The 24,429-nt window shown below is 54.1% G+C and overlaps 2 protein-coding genes across 2 annotated transcripts; both read right to left on the reverse strand.

Moving 5' to 3' along the window:
• Positions 1 to 355: 355 nt before the first annotated feature.
• On the reverse strand, positions 356 to 15,830 carry CPN2 (carboxypeptidase N subunit 2). The gene is given in 3 exon segments (XM_056122133.1): positions 356 to 7,255; positions 7,257 to 8,540; positions 15,768 to 15,830. Coding segments are annotated over 2 exon segments (1,623 nt in total). The 5' UTR covers positions 8,538 to 8,540; positions 15,768 to 15,830; the 3' UTR covers positions 356 to 6,913.
• A 6,538-nt stretch (positions 15,831 to 22,368) lies between these two features.
• On the reverse strand, positions 22,369 to 24,120 carry LRRC15 (leucine rich repeat containing 15). Its single transcript, XM_056122134.1, has one exon. It carries the CDS (start codon positions 24,106 to 24,108, stop codon positions 22,369 to 22,371), a length of 1,740 nt encoding a protein of 579 aa, XP_055978109.1. The 5' UTR covers positions 24,109 to 24,120.
• Between the last annotated feature and the right edge of the window lie 309 nt (positions 24,121 to 24,429).

Raw genomic sequence — 24,429 nt, forward strand, 5'->3', positions numbered from 1 at the left:
CAGGAGCATCGAAGGGAATCCGGGTGACAAATGTGATGGCCAAGTGACAGGCTGTCCTTGCTGTCTCCCACACTCACCCACATGCCTCTAGAAACAATGTTTGTTTGTTTTTGTCTTTAAGAAGTTTTTGGGAATTTACTGTGTCATAATTTGGGGCACATGAATGCCCTATTTTTTTTTAATGAATCACGGTGAGATACAGTTACAGACTTACAAACTTTAGTGATTACATTTCAGTCATACAATGATCGTGAACCCATCCCTCCACCAGCGCCCATTCTCCATCACCAATGTTCCCAGTATCCCTCCTGCCACCCCCACCCCGAACCCTCCCCGCCACCTGCTTCTATGGCAGGAACATTCCCTTTTGCTCTGTCCCTCTCCTTTTGGGTTTTATGGTTGCTAAGTGGTCATCATGTTCAGTCCCTAGTCTACTAACACACATCTCCCATCCTGAGTGAGCCCTCCAAGCATCATTTACTTGGTGGTCTGAATGCCCTTGTTTTATCCTCCCCAATAACTGGATGCTGGTCCATGATGAACAGTATGAATGAGAAAACCATGTCCATGCACTTCAGGAGATGGCCCATGGCCACATCACAAGCCAGTGGCAGGTCCAGGCATGCAGACAAGGAGGGCAGGCAGGCTGAAGGAGAGACTGCACAAGACAGACGAGGTCAGAACTATCGTACAGTGGGTAGGGCACCTGCCTTGCACACGGCCCATCCAGGATTGATCCCCAGCATTCCAGATGGACCCCTGAGTACCCCCAGGATACATCCCTGAGCACGGAGTCAGGAGTAATGCCTAAGCACTGCCAGATCTGGCCCCAAAACACTGTCACTGTCCTCCCGTTGTTCATCGATTTGCTCAAGCGGGCCCAGTAATGTCTCCATCGTGAGACTTGTTACTGTGTTTGGCATATCGAACACATCACGGGTAGCTTGCCAGGCTCTGCCTTGCGGGCGAGATACTCTCGGTAGCTTGCCGGGCTCTCTGAGAGGGGCGGAGGAATCGAACTCGGGTCAGCCAAGTTGGCTGCGTGCAAGGCAAACGCCCTACTGCTGTGCTCTCGCTCCAGCCCCAAAACAAAAACCACAAAATAGATGACAGTCCACCTCCTCCTGCATCTGCCTGAATCTTATTTCTCCCCAGCCCCACAGTCTTGGGAACGGCCTGGCTCCTAAAACTGGCGGTGGTAGCAAGGGAGGAAATGTGATCTATGAGGAGCTCTTGGTACCTCATTGGCTGGAGCAAAGGGGTGGTGTCTCCAGAAATGGTAGAACCCCATGGAAATCCCATGTAACCCAGCGATTTGTCTAAAACCACTATGATTGGCACTTTCAACTCTGTCCAGCAAGAGCTTCCGGGTCACCTGACCAGATGGAATGAGCTCACAGGCTGACCTTTTATTCAGGACTGCATCACTCTGCCTCCCTGGCTCCCAACGCAAGGGCCATTGTGAAAATCGACAGAGACATTGTGAACAGTGCATGCATCAAAATTCAGCAGAGACATGGCGAGCCGAGGCTGGGCAACTTGGTGTGGTCAATCAGCACGCACCTTTAAGGGCTAAGTCACATCAATTTCCGGTTTCATTTTCCCTGTGCTGCCCTTATATTGAAAAGACCCTGAACTGCTTTATTCTATTCTTTCTGGGCACAAGCCTGCTGCCTGTTTATGCTCCTTATATTCCGAGGTCTCGGCTGCTTGGCCCAGGGACCTGTCCTGATCTCTCAGGCACCAAGGCCGCTCCTGAGTGTGTGTCTGAAGCCTGGAAAAGCCTCGATGAGAGGCACGTCTGCTCCTAGGAATATTATTCACAGAAAGAAAACATGGAGTCCACCTAAACGTCCATCAGATGATTTAGAAGATACAGACAATGGAAAAGTACTCAGCTCTTTATCTTTTTTTTTTTTTTAATGATTCTTTTTCAAATCTTGTCTTTGTGACCGCATGAGTGGAATTGGAGGGGATGGTGCTCAGAAAAGCAGGAGGAATCAAGAAGCCAGCTCCAGATGGATTCTCTCTGCACGGACCCTAAGCGACCCAGGGGAGAGCAGCTTATCCAAACGCCATCTCTCCGCCTCTGCCAGACACCTGAGTGCAGTGACAGAAGGGAAGAGTGGCGGCTTACTCTGGTCCCTGACAGCTCCAGAGCTCTGATGGTGGGTGGGGTGAAGCTGCGGCCAGCCAGAGATAACACGCTGCACCCCCAAAATTCAGGTAGTGCAGGAATCAGTAATAAATCAGTGAAAGTTTCACTCACAGAACGTAGTGAGAGACTCTCGCCTTGCAAGGCCAACGCGTGCAAGGCGAGTGTGTTTACCTGCTGTGCTCTCTCTGGCCGCGATTCTTATTCTTATTTTTTTTTTTTTTTTTGCTTTTTGGGTCACACCCGGAGATGCACAGGGGTTACTCCTGGCTCTTCACTCAGGAATTAATCCTGGCTGTGCTCAGGGGACCATATGGGATGCTGGGACCCAAACCCAGGTCGGCCGCGTGCAAAGCAAACGCCCTACCTGCTGTGCTATTGCTCCAGCTCACTGGCCACGTTTCTTCTTAACCCAAACACTTTTTTTTTAAATTTTTGTTAGTGAAACACCATGAGGTACAGTTGTAGTCTTACAAATTTTTGTGCTTGGGTTTCAATTATACAATGATCAAACACCCATCCCTCCACCAGTGCCCATTCTCCACCCCCATCAATCCCAGTATCCCTCCCACCCCCCATCTCCCCATCCCACCCTGCCTCTGTGGCAGGGCACTCCCTTCTGTTTTCTCTCTCTCCTTTTGGGTGCTGTGGTTTACAAAAGAGGAATTGAGTGGCAATCATGCCCGGTCTATAGTCTACTTTTAGCATGCATCTCCCATCCTGGACGGATCTTTCCAATACCCTTTATTTGGTGATCCCTTCTCTATCTGAGCTGCCTTTATCCCTAGAGTGTGTGGCTGCCCTCCAAGCCATGGAGTAAACCTCCTGGTACTTATCTTGACTCTTCTTGGGTGTTAGTCTCCTATTTTCTTACTTTATATTTCCCAGATGAATGCAATCTTTCTATGTCTATCCCTCTCTTTCTGACTCATTTCGCTTAACATGATACTTTCCATGTAGTACCACTTGTATGTAAATTTCATGACTTCACCTTTTCTAACAGCTACATAGTACTCCATTGTGTAGATGTACCAAAGTTTCTTTAACCAATCATCTGTTCTCGGGCACTCAGGTTTTTTCCAGATTCTGGCTATTGTAAAGAGTGCTGCAAAGAACAAACAAGCGCAGATGTCACTTCGACTATATTTTTTTGCTTCTCTGGGGTATATTCCCAGGAGTGGTATTGCTGGGTCAAATGGGAGCTCAATTTCTAACTTTTTGAAAACCCAAACACTTTGATGAATAAATCAAGTGTGTCTGGGTGAGTGGGTTTCCCCCTGGAAAATCTGCTGGCCTGTCTTATTACCCTCCGGGCAAGAGGGCAAGGCAGTACCCCCCACTCCTCAGGAGACCCTCACATGGTCACTCCAGACTTCCCCGCGCCCATTCCTGGCCCACCTGTCTCCAAGGCTGCTTTGACTCAGATCAGTGGTGTTCTCAGCACCTCCTAGAGTGCTCCCAGGAACCCTCTCTTCCCCGACCTGCCCCAGGCGCTTGGTGGGCAGGAACCAGCTTGTTTCTTTTTGTGGACTGAATAAGTACTGGGTGAGATTTGAAGCGCTGGTGCTTCTCTAAGTCATATTTGTTTCTTTATTCTTTTTTTTTTTGCTTTTTTTTGGGTCACACCTGGCGATGCACAGGGGTTACTCCTGGCTCTGCACTCAGGAATTACCCCCTGGCGGTGCTCAGGGAACCATATGGGATGCTGGGAATCGAACTCAGGTCGGCCGCATGCAAGGCAAACGCCCTACCCGCTGTGCTATCACTCCAGCCCCTTTATTCTTTTTTTTTAACCGGGGCCGCCTGCACTGGTGCTGGACTCTGGACCCACATCAGGGTTTGAATCCATCCCCAAGTGGCTCCACTGTTTCCACAGCACCCCTAGATCTATGAGCCCCACGGCCACAGGCAAGCCGAGGCGTCCGCAGGCTGTGGGACCTCTGAGCTGGGGTCAGTCCAGGCCCCGCAGGCCCACACGATGCTCCCATCACTCCCTTGGCCCTGGGAGAGTGGAAACGGGCAGGATAGCCAGAATTAGTATTGAATTTTCTGGGGTTGAGTCATGCCTGACAATGCTCAGGGCTGGCTCCTGGCTCTGTGCTCAAGAGTGGTGGGGGATTATGTGGTGCTGGCACTCAAACTGGGGTCAGCCACATGCAAGGTAAGGGTCTTACCCTGGTGCTATGTCTCCAAGCCCCAGAATTAGGATATCTTGCCAGAAACGGTCTTTGTATTGAAGAATCCAGGACCAAAGTCAAATGACAGCGCTCTTGGTCTTGGTGAGATGAGGCACACTCTCCCCATCCTGTGAGCCCCTGCCTCTCCCCTGAGACCCCAGTCCCTCACCCCTCACCCCTGCCCGTTCCTTAGAGCAGGATCAATCTCATTTATGTCATTTGGTCCCATTGGCTTTAGAATCTACATATACATGATTCTTGTAGGGTCTCTGTCTCTGCCTCTGTCCTGTCTGTCTGACTGTCTGACTCTCTCTCTCTCTCTCTCTCTCTCTCTCTCTCTCTATCTATCTATCTCTCTCTCTCTCTGTAAATTCACTTTTGTCTGGCCTGGGAGAGTGCTCAAAGGCCGGGGCACATCTCCTGGTCCCCACAGCACCATCAGGTGTGACCTCCAAACAAACAAACACAGTTTCTGCTACTAAACACAACACAGCCTGATGTTGAATCGCAGAGAAGACCCCTTGGGCAGTGGGGATTGCTCTGTGCCCTGACACGGTCCTACAGCTCAGCCAGCCAGCCATCTGCACACTGCACACATGGGGTCCTGGTCCCATGAACACCTGTCCGAGCCTGCCAGAACCTGCCAGAACTCGCCCCAGCAGGCACTCCAGCCTGGTCTCCCGCTATCCCCCTACAATGCCTGCCCCGGAGGCCGAGTCCTGACCTCACCCATCGCCGCCCCCTGCCCGCCCACACTGCCCACTGCTCTGCCCATGGGTCTCCCCGGCCCAGCCTTCGCCTCCCTGAACTCCCAGCACTGACCCCCTCTTCGCGTTCATGTCCAGGACACCAGCACAAACATGTCCTTAGGGGGTTTGGTTGTTGCTTGGGGCAGGCAGACCCCCATTCTCCTGCCCCCACCTGTGCAGAGTCAAGGAGAGAGGCAGGAGGGACAGTGGACAGAGAAAGCGACGCTCCCAGGCACCCTCTTCCCTGCCAGCCTGGGGCCTCGGGGGAGCAGAGATGTGCTTTGGCAGTTGGCTACAAGGCACTCCCTGGGGGGCTGCAGATGCAGGCTGGGGGAGGGGGGGCTGGAACATGATGCTGTGAGCAGGCACAACTCTTAGGGTTTTTTTTGTTTTGGGGTCACACTCGGTGATGCACAGGGGTTATTCCTGGCTCATGCACTCAGGAATGACTCCTGGCAGTGCTCAGTGGGCCATATGGGATGCTGGGAATTGAACCCGGGTCGGCCGCCTGCAAGGCGAACGCCCTACCCACTGTGTTATCGCTCCAGCCCCAGGCGCGACTCTTAGGATGGGCAGAGGTGACACTCAGAAGAGGACTGGGGGTCAGGCTGCTGAGGGGGCCCAGGGATATGCAGCAGCTGAGCCAGGGGCAGCAGAAGGAGGGCTGGGCCGAGGGGACCAGCAGGGAAGGGGGGCAGAGGAGACGGGGCATCCTGGAGGTCAGAGAAGAGAACGGGGGTGCAAGACCGCAGCAAGCGCCTCTGAGCCTGCCTTGAGTCCTCCCTTCCTCTCTGCTGCTCTGGAACCAGAATCTCACTCCCTGCCCCTGCAGAGGCCCAGTTCCCCCGGGGGAGGGGGTCCTTGCTCTGGGACCCCCAGGAGCTGTCCTGTCCCTTCCCACACTCCGCTTCATCCCGGACACTGTCCGAATGCCCCGGGAGGGAGATTCGTCACGTCAGTTGAGTGGAACGCCAGCGATGAGTCCCCCACACCCTACATCAGACCCCAGTCCCCCAATTCTCTAGCTACCTCTAATTTTAGCACTTCTCTTCCATCTCCGGGCTGGAGGGATAGCACAGCGGTAGGGCATTTGCCTTACGCGCAGCCAGCCCGACTGAGCCGGGTTCGATTCCTCCACCCCTCTCAGAGAGCCCAGCAAGCTACCGAGAGTATCTCGCCCACACGCACGGCAGAGTCTGGCAAGCTACCCGTGACGTATTCAATATTCAATATGACGCATCTACTTGAGGGGGGAAAAAATCCAGGGAGAGAAATAAAAAATCCACCTTTGGTTGTTTGTTTGTTTTCTTTTGGGGTCACACCCGGTGATGCACAGGGGTTCCTCCAGGCTCACGCACTCAGGAGTTACTCCTGGCGGTGCTCGGGGAACCATATGCGATGCCGGGGACTGAGCCTGGGTCAGCATGTGCAAGGCAAACGCCCTCCCTGCTGTCCCATCACTCTGGCCCCCCCTTTGTCTTTTGAGCTGGGGGGATCCAAGAGGGAAGCATCTGGAAGAACAGCGGTGGGAGGGTCCCCACTGAGCATGGGGTGGGTTTGGATCCCACGTTGACAGCCCTGCCGGAGACTCCCCGGCCCAAGGTGCTGCTTTCATTGGTGCTTTGCAAAGTGGAAGGACAGGGTGTCTACTCTCGGCAGGCCGGACTCAGAGAGGGGAGCGAGGAAGGCAGAAGAGGAAGAGGAGACCCGGGCCGTGGAGCTGGCCTCTCCCCGCCCTCGGTCTGGGAGGCCCCTTTCTGTCCTGAAAACCAAACGCTCCCGTGCACATCTCCTCCTCATGCCTTCCGACCCCAAGACCGTCTGCCGTGCCCCTAGGGGACCCCTGCCCGAGCCTCAATGGACACGGTTACCCTCACGGTGCCGCAGGCAGACGTCAAGTCCCAGGTTTGGCTGGCGTTGTAGGGCAGGCCAGAGTCAGCGCCCTGCCAGGCAGACAGCTGTAGACGTAGCCAGCGACAGCGTGGACCACAGGCCAGGACCACCGTGCCCTCGGGGTTGCTGTAGGTACAGCGGCTCTGGGGGGGCTTTCCCACGGCCCCCAGATCCCAGCTGTCCCCCGGCTCCCCGGCATCTGGCCCTGGGGCTCGGGAGACGGGACACACCAGCTGCTCCTCTGTCAGGGCGGGCACCAGCTGGCCCCTGAGGTAGGGGGGGGCCGGCACAGACGGTCCGGGCGTTGAGGAGCTGGTCGCTGAACTGCTGCAGCCAGCGGAAGAGGTAGCCCAGGTGGCAGTCACATCGCCACGGGTTCCCATGCAGCGCCAGGTTGAAGAGGTTGTAGTTGTCGTCAAAGAGGCCCTCGGGGAGCGTGGTCAGGAGGTTCTTGGACAGGACGAGCAGCTCCAGCTTGGACAGGTTCTGGAAGAGGCTGGGGTGCAAGGCCGTGAGGTTGTTGTTCCCCAAGTAGAGCTGGGTCAGCTCCACCAGGCCCCCGAAGACGCCGGCCGGGAGCTGGGTGATGGCATTGTGGGAGAGTGTCAGGGTGCCGAGGCTGGACAGCTTGGCGAAGGCTCCCGGGGGGATGCCCTGCAGCTGGTTGTGCGACAGGGACAGGCTCATGAGGCGTGAGGTGCGGACAAAGAGGCCCTCGGGCAGCGTCCGCAGCCCATTGTCCAGCAAGCTCAGGTGGGTGAGGTTGGCCAGAGGCCAGAAGATGGACGGAGGCAGCTGCCCCAGGGCGTTGTGGTGCAGCCAGAGCTTCTGCAGGCTCCTGAGTGGGGAGAAGAGCTCGGCCGGCAGCTCTGAGAGTGCGTTGCTGTCGAGGAAGAGCTCCTGCAGGTGGCCCAGCCCCCCAAAGGCGCCCGCGGGCAGGCTGCCCAGCAGGTTATGGCTCAGCCGCAGGGTCTGCAGGCGGCCCAGGGGCGCGAACAGCTCTTCGGGGAGTTGGACCAAGAGGTTCTGAGCCAGGTTGAGGGTCTTCAGCTGCGTCAGGGGCTGGAAGAGGCGGTCGGGCAGGCTCTGGAGCCGGTTGCCCTGCAGGGAGAGGGACTCCAGGGACTCCAGGGTGTGATGGAAGAAGTCTGCGGGCAGGGTCCGCAGCGCGTTGAAGGAGAGCGTGAGTTTGAGCAGCGAGCGCAGGTGGGAGAAGGGGGCGGCGCTGAGGTTGAAGAAGCTACTGCCCGTGATCTCCAGGTCAGCCAGCCTGGGCAGCCCCCTGAAGGCGTCCGGCTCCAGTCGGGAGAGCTGCGTGTTGAGGAAGACCACCTTGGTCAGCTGGGGGCTGCCGCTGAAGGCCCCGGTGGGTAGGGCGGTGAAGGAGGTCTCCACGAAGACCACTTCAGTGGTGTGCAGGGGGAAGGTGGGCGGGACGGCTGCCAGCGCCTCATTGGTGCAGAAGACCTGGTGGGAGAAGCAGTCGCAGCCCGTGGGGCAGGGCTGGGCGGGCCGGGCCAGGAGCAGGAGGCAGAGCCAGCCCGGCCAGGATCCGGGAAGCATCTCCTGCACGCCGGTAGGAAGAGAGAACAGAACGCGGCCGTCAGGGCACCGGAGCAGGAAGAGCTCAGAGGCCACCACTGAGCGGCCAGTCAGCTATTTAGATTCGTGTGTGTGTGTGTGTGTGTGTGTGTGTGTGTGTGTGTGTGTAGCTTGGTTTTCTTTCCTTTCTGCGCTATGATCCAGCGGTGCTTCCTGACTCTGTGCTTAGCTCACTCCTGGCAGGCCTCAGCTCAGGGGACCACATGCACTGCCAGGAATCAAACTGGGATCACGGCCATGCAAGATGAGCACCTGAATCCCTGAAATAACTCTCTACCCCTATAGGTTTTTGTTAGGGGCAATGGAGGAAAAGCAGGCCTTCAGTTGACTAAATATTAAATGTGTTCAAAAGAACAAGAACATCCAGTGCTGGCGAGGATGTGGGGAGAAAGGGGCTCTCATTCACTATTGGTAGAAATGCCAACAGGTCCAGACTTTCTTAGGAAATAATATGGACAGTTCTCAAAAAACTAGAAATTGAGTTTCCATATAACCCAGCAATACAGCTCCAGGGAATATACCCTAGGGGCCCAAAAACACAATGCAGAAAAGCAATTTGCATTCCTCTGTTCATTGCAGCATTGTTCATAATAGCCATAATTTGGAAATAACCCAGTGCCTGAAAACAGATGAGTGGATAAAGAACCTGTGGCACATCTACACAATGGAATACTATGCAGCCACCAGGAAACATCACTGTCACTGTCACTATCCTCCCATTGTTCATCGATTTGCTCGAGCAGGCCCAGTAACATTGCAAGACTTGTTACTGTGTTTGGCATATCGAATACGTCACGGGGAGCTTGCCAGGCTCTGCCATGCGGGCGAGATACTCTCGGTAGCTTGCCGGGCTCTCCGAGAGGGGCGGAGGAATCGAATTCAGGTCGGCCATGTTGGCCACTTGCAAGGCCCTACCCGCTGTGCTATCACTCCAGCCCACCAGGAAACATAAAGTCATGAAATTTGTTTATACATGAACGGATGTGGAAAGTACCACGAAGTAATGAGTGAAATGAGTCAGAGTGAGAGGGGCAGACAGAATGATCGCACTCATTTGTGGGATATAGAGAAACAGTATGAGAAGAATACTGAGGACATACTGATGGAAACAAGGGCCAGAAGGACCATCATAACAGGAAGCTTGTTACAAATTTGGGGGTGGGGAGTGCAGTTAGGTCAGAGAAGGGACCCTATGAGTTGGGAGTGATCATTCTGGATAAGAACTGAGTGTTGGAAGGAAGTTAAGGGACATACATTATAACCTTTTGGCAACAGTGTTGCAAACCCCAGTGCAGAGAGAGAGAGAGAGAGAGAGAGAGAGAGAGAGAGAGAGAGTCTGTCATACAGGCAGGCTTCTGGAGGAGGGGGTGCGAGAGGGAGCCTGGACATTGGTGGTGGGAAATGTGTACTGGGTGAAGGGACAGGGGTTGAAACATTGTATGACTGAAACTCAGTCATGAACAATTTTGTCACTGTGTATCTCACAGTGACTCAATTTAAAAAAATTAAGTACGTGTGTGAGTGTGTGTGTGCGCGAGTGTGCATAAGTGTGTGTATGTGTGTGAGGATGTGTGAGAATGTGTGTATGTGTGTGAGTCTGTGTGTATGTTAGTATATGTGTGTGAGAGTTTGTGTGTGAGTGTGTGTGAGAGTGTGTGTGTGTGAGTGTGTATGCGTGAGTGTGTGTGTGTTGGCAGGTATCAAACTAGGGCTTCACACATGCAAGGCAAGGGCTCTACAGCTCTGCCACATCCCCAGTTGGAAATAACTAATTGGGGGGCAAGAGGCCCACACCTGGTTGTGCTCAGATCTTACTCCTGGCTCTGTGCTCAGGGATCACTCCCGGCGGGCTCGGGGAACCATATGGGATGCCTGGAATTGAACCCGGGTCAGCTGCATGCAAGGTAAGCACCCTACCTGTGGTACCATCTCTCCAGCCCCAATACTAGCTCACTTTTAATGTACCCTGGCTCCCAAGCCAGTGCTCGAGCTTCTAGGAGAGATTTGGTTACTCTGCAGTCTTTTTGCCAGGAAGCAGTAGCTGACATGTAAAAATGTGACATGTCAGATTAGAAGAGCAGGTTCCTACATCATTTAGGAAGAGTGGGTTCACATTCCTGTGGCAAAGGCAGCTGGGGTTGAGTGGCCCTGGCCTCATTAGAGGGTGGATACCCTGGTCACTACAACATCCACCTATGTCACCATTTACAAGGCTTGCAGTGGCTCTAGGGCCAGCGTTCAGCTCCCAACTCCATCATGTCCTAACTATGTGACCTTGAGAGAGCTACTTCATCTGTCTGCACCTCCGTTTCCTTATCTGTAAAATGGGGATAATAACAGTGCCTGGACATTAGGTCATTGTGAGGACTACATGAGTAAATATAAGTAGAGGTTTTAGGTCGGGGTCTAATGTGGGGTGAGCAATCAGCAAGCCACGTTAATTACTAATGGAGGTTGTCAGCCGCCCTCATTACAGAAAAGGTTATTTGAAACACCAGAGAAGAACAAATGTCCTTAGATGGAATACAGTTGACTTTACCAAAGGAGGGTGGGGAGGGGAAGGAGAGGGCTGGGGGAAAAGGAAGAGCAACTAGAGGAGAGAGACAGAGGGGAAGGGAGGAAGGGAGGAATGGAGGAAGGGAAGAAAGGGGGAAGGAGGGAGGGAGGGAGGGAGGGAGGGAGGGAGGGAGAGGGAGAGAAGGAAGGAAATTTCTTATAAAACAGATGCTAGTTTCATCATGCTTGTTTTGTGTTTACCTGTTCTCAGGAACAACTCACAAGAAGATCCTGGAAATACAATAAAATAAGGAAACCTAAAATAAAATTAAATTAAAAGATCACAGAACTCCAGTCAACTGAAAAAAATTTTTAAATAAAATCAAGCTCAAATATTTGGGGGCCAGAGTGATAGTACAGAGAGTAGAATATTTGCTTTGTATACAACCAACCCGGGTTTGATCCCCAACACCCCAAATGGTCCCTAAAGCCCACCAGGACTAATTCTTTTTTTTTTTTTGCATTTCTCTTTTAAATTTATTGTTTTTGTTTTTGGGGTCACACCTGGCAATACTCAGGGATTACTCCTGGATCTGCACTCAAAGATTGCACTGGCAGTGCTCAGGGGACCATATGGGATGCTGGGGATTGAACCCGGGTTGGCTATGTGCGAGGCAAACGCTCCACCCACTGTACTAATGCTCTGGTTCCCACATGAACTAATTCTTGAGTGAAGAGCCAGGAATAACCACTGATCACCACTGGTATGGCCGCAAAACTAATAATAACAATAATAATAATAATATAAACAAAGTCAAATCAAAGAGATCCTGGCATGTCGGGTCTATAACACTTCCTGACTTCCTTGGGTTGGAAGTTCCTGAGTTGGGAATTTGTGAGCTGCCTCGCGCCTCCTTCTGCTTTCCCGAATATGGGATCAGTAATTACAAAGGTGTCCGTGTGCCCTGAGTTCTGAGTCGTTACCGCAAACGATCAAGCCCTTGGGCACCCTTGCGCTGTGCCAAGTTGGAGAGAAGTGTGGGTACCTTGAGATTCCCCTCTGCGGCTGCCATTGGAAGCTGGAGGGGTCCCATCCTGTGGAGCTGAGCCCTTCGTCCATGCAGCCAACACTAACTCCAAGAAGGTGGCATCTGGGTGAATCCAATTTGGTGGGCACCTGGTTGATGTCCACAGGGAACTAGGGGATGGTTTGGGCTCTTTAGCCATACTTTGGGTGTCAAACTGGGTGTGGTTACGGGGAACAGATCACAGACTCAGAGCAAATAACCAAGATGGCCTCGATGTCCAAGATGAGGGGTGGGTGAAATCTTGTATGGAAATGTTTTCTGTTTTCTTCAAAATGAGACTGTAGCTATGTGTACAGCCTCTTAAATGACTATTTTGAAATACATGAACAACATAGTACTGGAATGAACTGTAAAATGAAAGGAGCCCCAAAGGTGAGGTCTCCATCTTGGAGGTCTGTCGGTGGAGAGAAATCAAGATCCATCACACACTGAGTATATACACAGCGACTACTCTGAAAAAGCAAAACCCAAGGCAATGGGAACATTTTCCCTTTGCTTAACCATGAAGGCTGTATTTTAAAAGTAACAAACACACGCGTGCGGCCACGAGACCTCTTATACTCTACCATGCTTGCTTGTATTCTCTTATATTCGGGCTTAAATGGGTCTAGAATGAAATATAACAACCCTCACACACTTGCCTCTTATTGTGATGGGAAGGTGCGTGGTGGTGGGATTGGTGTTTGAATATTATCTGTAATAAACTATTGTAAACTACTTTTATGAAAATAAAATACAAACAAAACAACACTGTCCTCCCGTTGTTCATCGATTTGCTTGAGCGGGCCCAGTAACGTCTCCATTGTGAGACCTGTTACTGTGTTTGGCATATCGAATACGTCCCGGGGAGCTTGTCAGGCTTTGCCCTGCGGGCAAGAAACTCTCGGTAGCTGGCCGGGCTCTCCGAGAGGGGCGGAGGAATCGAACTGGGGTCGGCTGGGTTGGACGCATGCAAGGCAAGTGCCCTACCTGTTGTGCTATCGCTCCAGCCCATTTTTGTAGTAAGGTTTAAAAAGTGTGTTTTGTTGTTGTTGTTGTTGTTGCTGTTGTTGTTGTTGTTTTTGTTTTGGGCCACACCTGGAAGTGCTTAGGGATCACTCCCAGAGAACTCAGGTGACCATATGTGGGTTGGGGATTGAACCCAGGTTGGCCACATGCAAGTCTCTAACCACTGTGCTATTGCTCCAGCCCCAAGTTTAAACCATTTTTATTAATTTATTTTGCTTAGGGCTAATTCCTGGTCCTGTGCTCAGGGATCATTCCTGACAGTTTTGGGGGAAGCAGATGCAGTGTGGGGATAAAACCAGGATAAGAAAGTGCCAGAACCCTTGTCCTAATTCTTCAGCCCTTTTTAACAGTCTTAAAGAAAGACAGCTACGGTTCTGGACTAGGAACAGAATGTGAACCGGACATGGGCCTTCCTTTTTCCTCCCCACTTTAAATTTTGTTTTTCAGGGGCCATGTCCAGTGGGTGTATGGAAAAGGTTGCTCCAGTTCTATCTTCAGGAATCACTCCCGGCAGTGCTCACGGGACCACGGGGTGCTGGGATTGAACCCGGGCCTCCTTGCATACAAAGCGCCATTGAGCTTCCTCTGGACCCAAGACCTTTCATTAGGAGCCCCCAGTCCTTACTGCCACTGTTCCTTCCACTATAGGAGGCCCATGCCACCTTCCCCTGTCCCTACTCTACCCCATACCTCCCAGCTCAGTGCTGATCCCCCTTCCTCCAGGAAGCCTTCCTTGACTGCCCCTGCACAAGACCCACCAATCCCTCACATGCTCTGAATAACACAGAGGGTCCATCTGTTCTCTGCTGTGGTTGGTGGCACTTGTAGCCTGTGTGATCCTCAGGACCTCTACCGGGGGCTGGACACAGAGATGCTGGTGGGCCCGGGTGCCAGCAGGAAGGACCACATGTGCGGCTCTCATGGCCTGGGGCTGGGTCTCTCTCCTCACCTGGCTTCAGTGAGGTGGCACAATCCTGGGAGAGTCTGATCCTCTCCCTCCCGGGGCGGGGGAGGGGCAGGGGTCCTTCTCCCTAAACCTCAGTGTTCTCCACAGGATCAGAACCTCATCCCGTAGATTAAAGCATTGCCTAATACTATGACAACCTATGACACCTCAATAAAATGACAAATTCACCACCCTCCCCCCTCCTCCACTGTGGACAAGTTGGCTAAAACAGATGGCAACTGTTGCCCACCGAATATGGAGCCTGACTCTTAGTCAAGGTTCAGTAGAAAGTAGCTACATCCATGTTTGATTCCTGCAGTGACTAAATATATAAATTTTGTTGCTGGGCCACACCTGGCTGTGCTCAGGGTTTCTCCTGACTCTGCTCAGAAATCACTCCTGGTTCTGGGCTCAGGGACCACTCCTGGCTCTATGCTCAGGGATCACTCGTGCTCTGGGCTCAGGGATCACTCCTGGCTCTATGCTCAGGAATCACTTCTGCTCTAGCCTCAGGGATCACTCCTGGCTCTGGGCTCAGGGATCACTCCTGGCTCTGCTCAGGGATCACTCCTGCTCTTGGCTCAGGGATCACTCCTGGCTCTGCCCAGGGATCACTCCTGGCTCTGGGCTCAGGGATCACTCCTGGCTCTGCTCAGGGATCACTCCTGGCTCTGGGCTCAGGGATCATTCCTGGCTCTGGGCTTAGGGATCACTCCTACTCAGGGATCACTCCTGCTCTAGGCTCAGGAATCACTCCTGGCTCTGCTCAAGGATCACTCCTGGCTCTGGGCTCAGGGATCACTCCTGCTCTGGGCTCAGGGATCACTCCTGGCTCTGGGCTCAGGAATCACTCCTGGCTCTGCTCAGGGATCATTCCTGGCTCTGGGCTCAGGGATCACTCCTGCTCTAGGCTCAGGGATCATTCCTGCTCTAGGCTCAGGGATCACTCCTGGCTCTGGGCTCAGGGATCACTCCTGCTCTGGGCTCAGGGATAACTCCTGGCTCTGGGCTCAGGGATCACTCCTGGCTCTGGGCTTAGGGATCACTCCTGACTCTGCTCAGGGATCACTCCTGCTCTGGGCTCAGTGATCACTCCTGACTCTGCTCAGGGATCACTCCTGCTCTAGGCTCAGGGATCACTCCTGGCTCTGATCAGGGATCACTCCTGACTCCGATCAGGGATCACTTCTGCTCTGGGCTCAGGGATCACTCTTGGCTCTGCTCAGGGATCATTTCCGGGTCTGTGCTCAGGGTACTATATGAGGTTCCAGGGACTGATCCTGACTCAGTCATGTGCAAGACGGGAGCCTCATCCCCAGTTTTATGTTTTCACCCCTAAACAAACATTTTACCAACAAAACCGGGATACCCCATGGACAAATGGGAGCCATTTGGATTGATGTTGGGTTAGGAGGCGTAAACTAGGGCAGGGTCTGGATATGCGGTGAGTCCCCCTGTCCCTGACATCACTGTGGAACTCTGAGAGCAGGACCAGCCTCCCTTCCTCCCACACCCCACCATGAGCCTCTTGGGCCTGCACCCCGGCACCTCTCCTCTGGGGCACCACTTGAAGTCAAGGGGCACCAGACAGGCTCCGAGGCCAGACTTCTCTGCACCCGCCACGCGGGGCCCTAAGGGGTCCAGGACACCTACCTTACGGGTGAGTGGACAGTCCTGGCTCTCCCCGCAGATAGAAGGGCCTGTGTGCTGGGCACAGCCGTGAATTCAACCCCAGCAGCGATCAAAGTTCCAGGGGTGGTTCCGGAGCTTTCCCGGAATGTCACACAGGTCACAGGATGAGAAGACAGACAGAGAGAAATGGAGCCAAGACCTCGAATGATTATGAAACACCTCTGCCCGGAATCCAGGAGGGGGCCTGCCCCTGGGACCTTGCGACTTTAAGGACTTCTGCCGAGCTCTGAAGCTCAGGAGGTAGTTGGGGGGGGGGGGGGGGGAAGGGGGCAGGGGTGCAGACGGGGGCGGGGGGGGGGCTACACTCACACCCCCTCCAGGCTGAGCTCAGAAGCACAGCAAGCCCTGGGCAATGGCTTCACCCTCTGTACAATGGGAGAAATTCTAGAAGGGTCAAGGGGTAAAGTTTTCTTGTGTTCGCGTGTTAAATGAAGCCATTTTTCTAAGTCTTTTCCAAGACATTAAGAGGTGCATTTTGAGCCAAAATGGAGATTATCACTTTCCTTGGTGCTACTCAAGTGCAAAATAAGTTGCTTTGGAGGGGAAGGGAATGATTTCTTGACTCTGGAGGGGCTGCAAAACAAAGCGGAGAGAGTGTGTGTTGATCTTTGTATGTGTGTGCACTTGTGTGTGCGTGGGTGAGTGTGTGTGAGAGAGAGAGACAGACAGACAGACAGAGACAGACAGAACATATGTTTGAAGGGTGAAGATAAGCAAGTTAAAATCACATTTAATTCCTGCATCACATTAGGGGCTGGAGCAATAGCACAGTGGTAGGGTGTTTGCCTTGCACGCAGCCAACATGGCCGACCCGAGTTGGATTCCTCCGCCCCTCTCGGAGAGCCCGGCAAGCTACCGAGAGTATCTCGCCCGCACGGCAGAGCCTGGCAAGCTCCCCGTGACGTATTCGATATGCCAGACACAGTAACAACAAAGTCTCCAATGGAGACGTTACTGGGCCCGCTTGAGCAAATCGATGAACAACGGGAGGGCCTTTACCTTTACCTTTACCTAATTCCTGCAATAGTTTTATGGCTTTTACACTCATTGCATGTTATTAAATTTTGCTTGAGGGTTCTTGGGGCCACTGGCCATGCCATAGGGGCGCCACAGTGTCCCAGGAAGTTTGGGCTTTGAGCTCCAGGACTTTGAACTATCTTCCCAGTTCGAAGTGTCTTTGCTTGTTTGAGGTGCCAAGGATTCAATACAAGTAAGGCTCAAGTGCTCTGTCTCCTGACCTAACTCCCCTGCCCCATGAAGCAGGCTTTTCAGTGGAGACATTACAAGTCCACACTAGGCAAGTCGAGCATGTAAGAAAACATGAAGGAATCCATGTAAGAAAGCAGTGTCTCCCCCTGCAGCCCCAGCTGGAGGATGGTGAGGGCAGGGGACAGGTCCAGGGCACCCTCTGCACAGGCTACACTCCTGCAGAGACAGAGAGCTCGTCTGTCTGTCCCAACAACACAGTAAACAAGAAAAGGTCCAGGGTCCTTCCATTCACGTCTGGATTTTGGCTTTCTACCCAATCAGCCCTCACACAAATGACTCAGTGTCTACAGGTTTCTGCATGTGAAATTGTGGAGCCAGTATGGGAGAGGCTAGGAGGGATATGTGTGCATGCATGCGTGCGTGCGTGCATGAGCGCGTGCGTGCGCATGTGTGTGTGTGTGTGTGTGTGTGTTTGTGTTTGCATTCATACGCGAGCACATGCATCTAACCCCAGCCGGAAGGACGGTGGGCACATATATGTGCGTGTGGAGGGGAGACAGGTGGTCAGGAAGGCTTGCAGGTATCTTCCAGGAGTTGAGAGGAAGACCACCCTCCTTGTTCCATTACCTAAAATGCTAGAAACCTGTCTGAGTGGACAGGGCCAGGGTTAGGGGCAGACAAGGCCCCCCTGACCCTGGTCCCTGAAGAGGGTTGGCTGTAAAACCCAGGCAGCATATCACTGACCCTTGCCCCGGAAGAGATCCAGAGCTCATAGAGCCCAAGCAATTATGGTTGGAAACTCCTTTCCTGGGGAGAACAGTGGGACAGAGGGATAGCAGAGCATGTCCCCCTCTCTGACGTTCAGGGCCTGAGCCCCGGGGAGCCTGGGGACTGAAAGTCAGGTGAACACCAGGACTTTTGGGGGACGTTGCTGCCACTCAGATGCCATCTTCTGAGAGCCACCAAGCTGAGGGCTGAGCACAATGGGAGTCCAGAGGTGTGCAGGAGCGCTCCCAGCCGCTACACCCCCCACGAGCACAGGCGCCTTTAATCAGTGCTGAGTGAGCCTCATTCATACCCGGCAGGACATAGGCATGTGAAGGCCAGGGCTGTGCTACTGAAACCCAGGCGCTAGAGGGCATCGGGACACACATTTCCTCACTTTCTTCCGGTCTAAGAGGGTGTGGGAGAAGGTAGCGGGGAGATGGGATCCTTGTGACAGGGGGCTGATGGGTGTGGCGTAGGAATTATGTGGTGAGAAACCATGATCAATATAATATCAAAATCCATCACTTGATCACTTGACTTCCCATTAATCGTCGATTTGCTGGAGCGGGTGCCAGTAACGTCTCCATTTGTCTCTGTCGTGTGCTAGTGTAGCCCAATGGCGTCTGTTCGTTCTAGGAATTGAGACTCTATGGATTTGGATGAGACCCAGTAATTACAATGAGTCTCATCAAAATTCACAGAGTCTCAATTAAAACAAAATTTTTAAGCTAAAATGAGGTGGGCCGATTCTAAGGGCTGCTTCCGGGCATAGATAGCTCTAGAGATCGTCTATTACCTCCTTTCAATCCTCAGAGAACTCCTCCCAGGCCAGCGTCGGTTCTCCGCTCAGCCTTGCACGTGTGTGACAAGAAGGAGCCCCCAAGGGTGAGGGCCTCTGGCCTAGACGTCCACAGCCAGCACAGGTCCTGTTATACCATTTATTGTTGATTCGGTACCAAATTGTTTGCAAGCAGCATCCAGCAAAGACCCCCTCACCCTGCCCATCAGGGCTCACACTCTAGACAACCCCAAGTTCTAGAAATCTCTAAGCACATCCGCAAAGCACCTGGGACTATTTGCAAAGCTTTTCTGAGGGAAGCACACCTGATCTACTTGGAAAGGAGCTATGAAGGCAAGCGGGGGGGGGGGGGGGCGGGGGGCGACATGACATCTCCTTGGATGGCGGAGAGACCGCGAATTGCAGGGAGGAATCCCCATGGGCCATGGCGACTGTCCTGGAGGGATGTAAAGGCTCAGAGACACCCCGTGACAGTCCTCTAGTGACTGCCAGCTCTCTGCTCTCCATCCACTTCCTGGACTTGGAACCCGATCGGGGAGAAAGCTCCCTGCTGGCGTCTGAAAGGTTGTGAGTTAGACACTGTGGAGCAGGCAGCGTTCTGAGAAACAGCGTGTGTCTCTGTCATAAGGAGGCGGAACAAGGCTCGCACGACCATGTCCCCAGACGGGAGGGCTGGGTTTTCTTTAGTCCATGGGTGGGTTTCGCTTCTCCTGCCTTGGCAAAGCTTTTGAGCCACATGCTCACAAGAGAAGATCCTCTGGAGAAGACAGTGGGGCGCAGCTTGAGAGAGAGGCTCTCCTCACCCCCACACACACCTCGCCACCATGTTCTGTGGTTTAGTGAGAACCCAACCTGTGAGGTTGTGGTAAAGGTTGGAAAGGAAAGCCTTTCCTTTCCAAAGGCTGCCGCAGAATGATGCAGAAAAGAAGGTGTGGTTCCAGAGCCTTCCAGAAGGGGACCCGGCTGTCTTCTATGTGGGGGGCTGGAAGGGCTTAGGAGGGAATTCCGGTGGGAGCTGGGTGAAGGAAGTGTGTTTGAAAAGTGACAGTGGCTCGCTTGCCTTTAGCTCTCTTTCCCCCACACGAACGTTCTATTGCCAGCAGAGGCTACTGCTCTGGAGAAAGCTTTCTGGAAGGCAGTGAGTTGAGGGGGCGAGGGACCGAGGTGGCTCTGGGCTCCACCTCAAGTGCTGAGGAGCCAAGTGGTCTCTGCAGGCCTGAGGATTCGGCCCCTGCAGCCTCCTGTCGGAAAGGCGACGCCACCGGCTTCTCCAGCAGGCTCCGTGGTTCAGGGAGGCAGGGAGCTCTGCTGAGGAGGGTGGGGCAGCGTCCCGGAGGGGCTCCATCCAATCCAGTCTGATAGATGGAAGCCATGGGCTGCTCCAAAGCCAGGCGAAGGGGTCTGTGTCGGCCACCTCCCCTGGGGTGCTTCTGGGTGAGGTCACCTGAGGACTGTGGTCAACTCACTTCCTACGGAGTGAGTTCAACTGTCTTCCTACGGAGACACATTTAGATATTGTGGACCTGAGAGGAAGCTACTGTGATGTCGTGGCTAGAGTTGAAAGGACCTGTCGTGGGTTCAGGCTGACAAATTTTTCTCTTTGGAGAGAAGGTAATTCAGAATGAAACAACTCAACTTAAAAAAAAATACCACACGAACATGATTGCCCCTCAGTGCTTTTGCAAACCTCAGCCACCAAAAGGAGAGAGAGAACAAAAGGGAATGCCCTGCCACAGAGGCGGGATGGGATGTGGGGGGTAGGGGGTGGGAGGGATACTGGGATCATTGGGGGTGGAGAATGGGCACTGGCACCCGATCATTGTATAACTGAAACCCAAGCACAAAAACTTGTAATGTCCACAACTGTACCTCATGGTGTTTCACTAATAAAAATAAAAATTAAAATAAAATTAAAAAAAGACCACAGGTCGGAGATTCTCCAGAATGAGCTCAGGTCTATGACCTATGAACTGTCTGTAAATGCTGATGTTACCTGCTAATTTGAGAAGTCTGAAGTTAAGCTGTGATCTGACTTAACTTTGTTCATTTTTTTTAAAATTTGGGGGCCACAGCAGTGGCACTCAGGAGCTATTCCTGGCTCAGAACTTAGGGATAATTCTCAACAGTGTTCATGGAATCATGTTGGGCCAGGAATTGAAGGCAGGTTCCAGGATGCAAAGCAAGCACTCCAGCCCTCTGACCTCTCTCCCCTGAATGCAGACTGTATTGTTGATGGAGAGTTACACCATGGCACTAGGGGGATTGCTGGGTTCTTTTACAGGAGGCTGCTCAGCAAAAGGATCTCATCTCTGAGCTATTTCACTTTCCCCAAACAGAGTGAAAATTAAAAGCAGATATAGACATATCATGCCCATAAAAGGCTTGCGCCGAGGGGACTCCAGAAAGTAGCAGACAGACTGTGTTGGCAGGAAAGTGTATGTGGTTGCATGGGTCTCTCCAGTTGAAATGTTTCTGTTTCTGGTTTGGGTTTTTTCTTTTTTGGTTTTAGGGTCCACACCCAGCAGTTCTGGGAGAAGGGGGAGGCATGCAGAGCTGGAAATCAAATCCTGGACCGTGGACATGCAAGGGATGTGCTCGACCTCTTGAGCCACATCCCTGACTCCTCAAGATGCTCTGACCTACCAGCCTGCATGCAATCAAATCTCCTTTCCAGCCAGAGTGCACCCACCTCTCCTCCTCCTCCACTGCCCAGCAGCTGGGCCCTTGTGAGGGCTGGCTGGAGGTGCAGAAGGCAGTCAGGCATCCTTCCTGACGCAAGGTCCTCAAGAAAGTCCATCTCATTGCCAGGAGGCATCTGTGCTCTGCAGCACAGCTGGGACAGAGGAAGATGGGGGTACTCTCAGGGTTCACCGACGTGACGATCTATCTCACTGTTCACCATCATGTTCCCACTTTCTCATAGGGATGTTCCACTCTGATAAAATGGGATACCTCCCACACCCAAGCGATGAACACAGGGACCCCAAGGAACCAGGCGGCTTTCTTCACCCGGTGCCAACAAGCTTATATTAATGCTTTTGAGGAGGGGGAGGGGTCCTGGGGGTTGTCAGGACATTTATATGGTTTTATTTCTAACAGGACTGCACTCTCCAAAGCCATCATCAGCCGTTGGAAACACTCTATATAAGGCTGAACTTGTGTGTGTTGGGGGGGGTGCCTCTCTTCCTCTTCCAGTTTTAAAAAAAATTCATAAATTACACCAGGAACCACCTCAAGGCTACCCCACCTTCCCCCCGCCCGCCCCCCGTCTGGGTGCCCCCAAAGCTGGGCTTCTTTCAGCTCCAGGACTAGCAGCCTCCACTGCAGAGCTCACTCGCCCGCGAGCAGGAGTGGCGAAGCAAGGGGAGACCTTGCCCAAGGAGAAGAGCGGGAAGAAGGGAAATCAACCAACAGGGAGAATACTTGATCGGAGAACTATTCCCCCTCCGGGCGAATAGAATCACAGAGTCCAGGAGGCCCGAGGGGGTGTCGGGAGGGGCTTCGGGGAGAAGCACTGGCAGGGGGTGCTGGAGGAGGGGCCATCTGGGGAGGAAGCCCAGTGGTGAGTGAGACCCCGTAGCGGGGGTTTGCCCTGGCCCAGAGGGTCTCCCCGGTGGTAAGAAAGTCCCACAAGACGAACCTCTCTTTCAGAGATGAGCAGGCTGGGTGAGGAAAAGTGGGGTGCCTTCTCCCCGGGTCTGGAGAGAGTGGGCTGAGGGTGGCCCTGAGAGCCCTCGGATGACACCCCCAGTTCCTCCAGCATGGGCCCTGCTCCCCGGCCTCCCTCTAACACTCATTGGGCGCCTTCATCTGCATCATGACCGCTTGGCTCCTCTGCTTGCAGCAGCAGCAGCAGATGCAGGCAGCCAGCGAGCAGGCCAGGGCGATGAGGCCGATGACGATGGCCGCGATGGCCAGCCCGCTCTGGGCCTGGGTCATGCCCCCGGTGTCCCGCGCATCAGTGACCTGGATGGTGGTCAGGTCGGTATAGTCCTCCGTCGTGCTGGTATAGTCGGTGGTGGAGGAGATGGAGGTGGTGTCGGTGTAGCTAGAGGTGTCCGGGTAACTCGGCGTTTCCGGGTAGACGGAGCCCTGGGGGCCCTGGGCGCTGGGGGTGTTCACGTTGATGATGATGATGGACTGCCCACGGACGTCGGCCGGGCTGAAGCAGACGGGCAGGGTGTCGGTGCCCAGCCTGCGCTGGTTAAGCAGCAGCCAGGAGCGGAGCGGGACGATGTCGGAGTCGCAGCGCCAGGGGTTGTCGTAGAGCCGCAGCTCACACAGGTTGCCCAGGTGGTCGAAGATGCCCACCGGCAGGTTCTCCAGCTGGTTGTTCTGGAGCTGGATGGTCATGAGGCCATTGACATTGGCAAAGAGGCCCCCCGGGAGCTGCCGGAGGCGGTTGTTCTGCAGCGAGATGTTCTGGAGGTTGGCCAGCATGCGGAAGACGCCGGGGTCCAGGTCCTGCAGGGCGTTGGTGTGCAGGGACAGCTCCCGCAGCTCGCCCAGCCCATTGAAGGCGCCCGGCGAGATGTGGTTGAGCTGGTTGCGGCTGAGGATCAGCACCTGCAGCTGCGGCAGGTTGCGGAAGACGTTGTCGGGCAGCGAGGTGAGGTGGTTGTCGTAGAGCCAGAGCTCCCGCAGGTTGTGCATGGGCCCGAAGATGCCCGGAGACAGCTCCTTCAGGGAGTTCCCGAAGAGCGTCAGGCGGTTGAGCTGGGGCAGCTGCATGAAGATGCCGCCGGGCAGCTGCGAGATCTGGTTGTTGGACAGGTAGAGCCGCTGCAGGTTCCGGTTGTTGTGGAAGAGGCCCGGGGAGAGAGCGCCGATCTGGTTCTGCTGCAAGGCCAGCTCCTCCAGGTTGGTCAGCCCATCGAACGTGCCCATGGGGATGTCGGAGAGCCGGTTCTCATACAGCCGCAGCACCTGGAGGTTCCCCAGGCGCTGGAAGATGCGGGGAGACAAGTGGGTCAGGCTGTTCTTGCCCAGGTTGAGCTTGGTGAGGCCCACCAGGTGGTCGAAGACACCGTCGGGCACGTACTCCAGGTGGTTCCCGTGCAGCTGCAGCTCCTTGAGGTTGCCACACTGGGCAAAGTGCGCCGGCTGGATCTGCACCAGCTGGTTGCTGGACAGCAGCAGGGACTCCAGGTTGTCCAGGCCCTGGAAGAGGCCAACGGGCAGCACCTGCAGCTTGTTGTTGGCGAGGCTGAGGTAGCGCAGGGAGCCCAGGCTGCGGAAGGCGCCCGGCATGATGTTCGACAGCTCGTTCTTCTCGATCCTCAGGGCGATGAGGTCAGAGATGTTGAGGAAAGGGGAGTCGCTGAGCTCCTTGATGTGCGTGTTGAGGATCTGCAGGCTCATGGCGTTCCAGGGCAGAGGGGAGGGCACCGCCACAATGCGAGCCCCCGTGCACTCCACCTGGGAGGAGCGGGAGCACGTGCACTCGCTCGGGCAGCCGTAGTAGGCCAGCCCGATGCCCCAGGCATGGGTGCCCACCAGCAGGAGGAGATAATGTTTCAGCGGCATGGCCTCTGCAGAGGGAAGAGAGCACACACACGTGAGTCTCAGGGGCTGCACCCGAGCCGCTGCCACGCTGCCACCCCCACCGACTGCTGGAGGCTGCCACGGCTGCTGTAGGAGAGGGGTACACCTGCTCCCGTGCCTTCCTCCTTCCATACCTCTGCCCAAGCAACTGCCTCTCGCAAGAGCGCTTTTCTGCACCCACACCTAACTCATTCTCATTCTCCCAAGTGTCGCTCAAATGCAGCCCCCTCCAGGAAACTGCCCCCGACGACAGAATCTGCATCAGCCACTCCCGCCGTCGAGGGGGTCTCCCAACCCACACCA

The sequence above is a fragment of the Sorex fumeus genome, unplaced genomic scaffold (assembly GCF_029834395.1).
Source record: "Sorex fumeus unplaced genomic scaffold, SorFum_2.1 ptg000044l, whole genome shotgun sequence".
NCBI lineage: Eukaryota > Metazoa > Chordata > Mammalia > Eulipotyphla > Soricidae > Sorex > Sorex fumeus.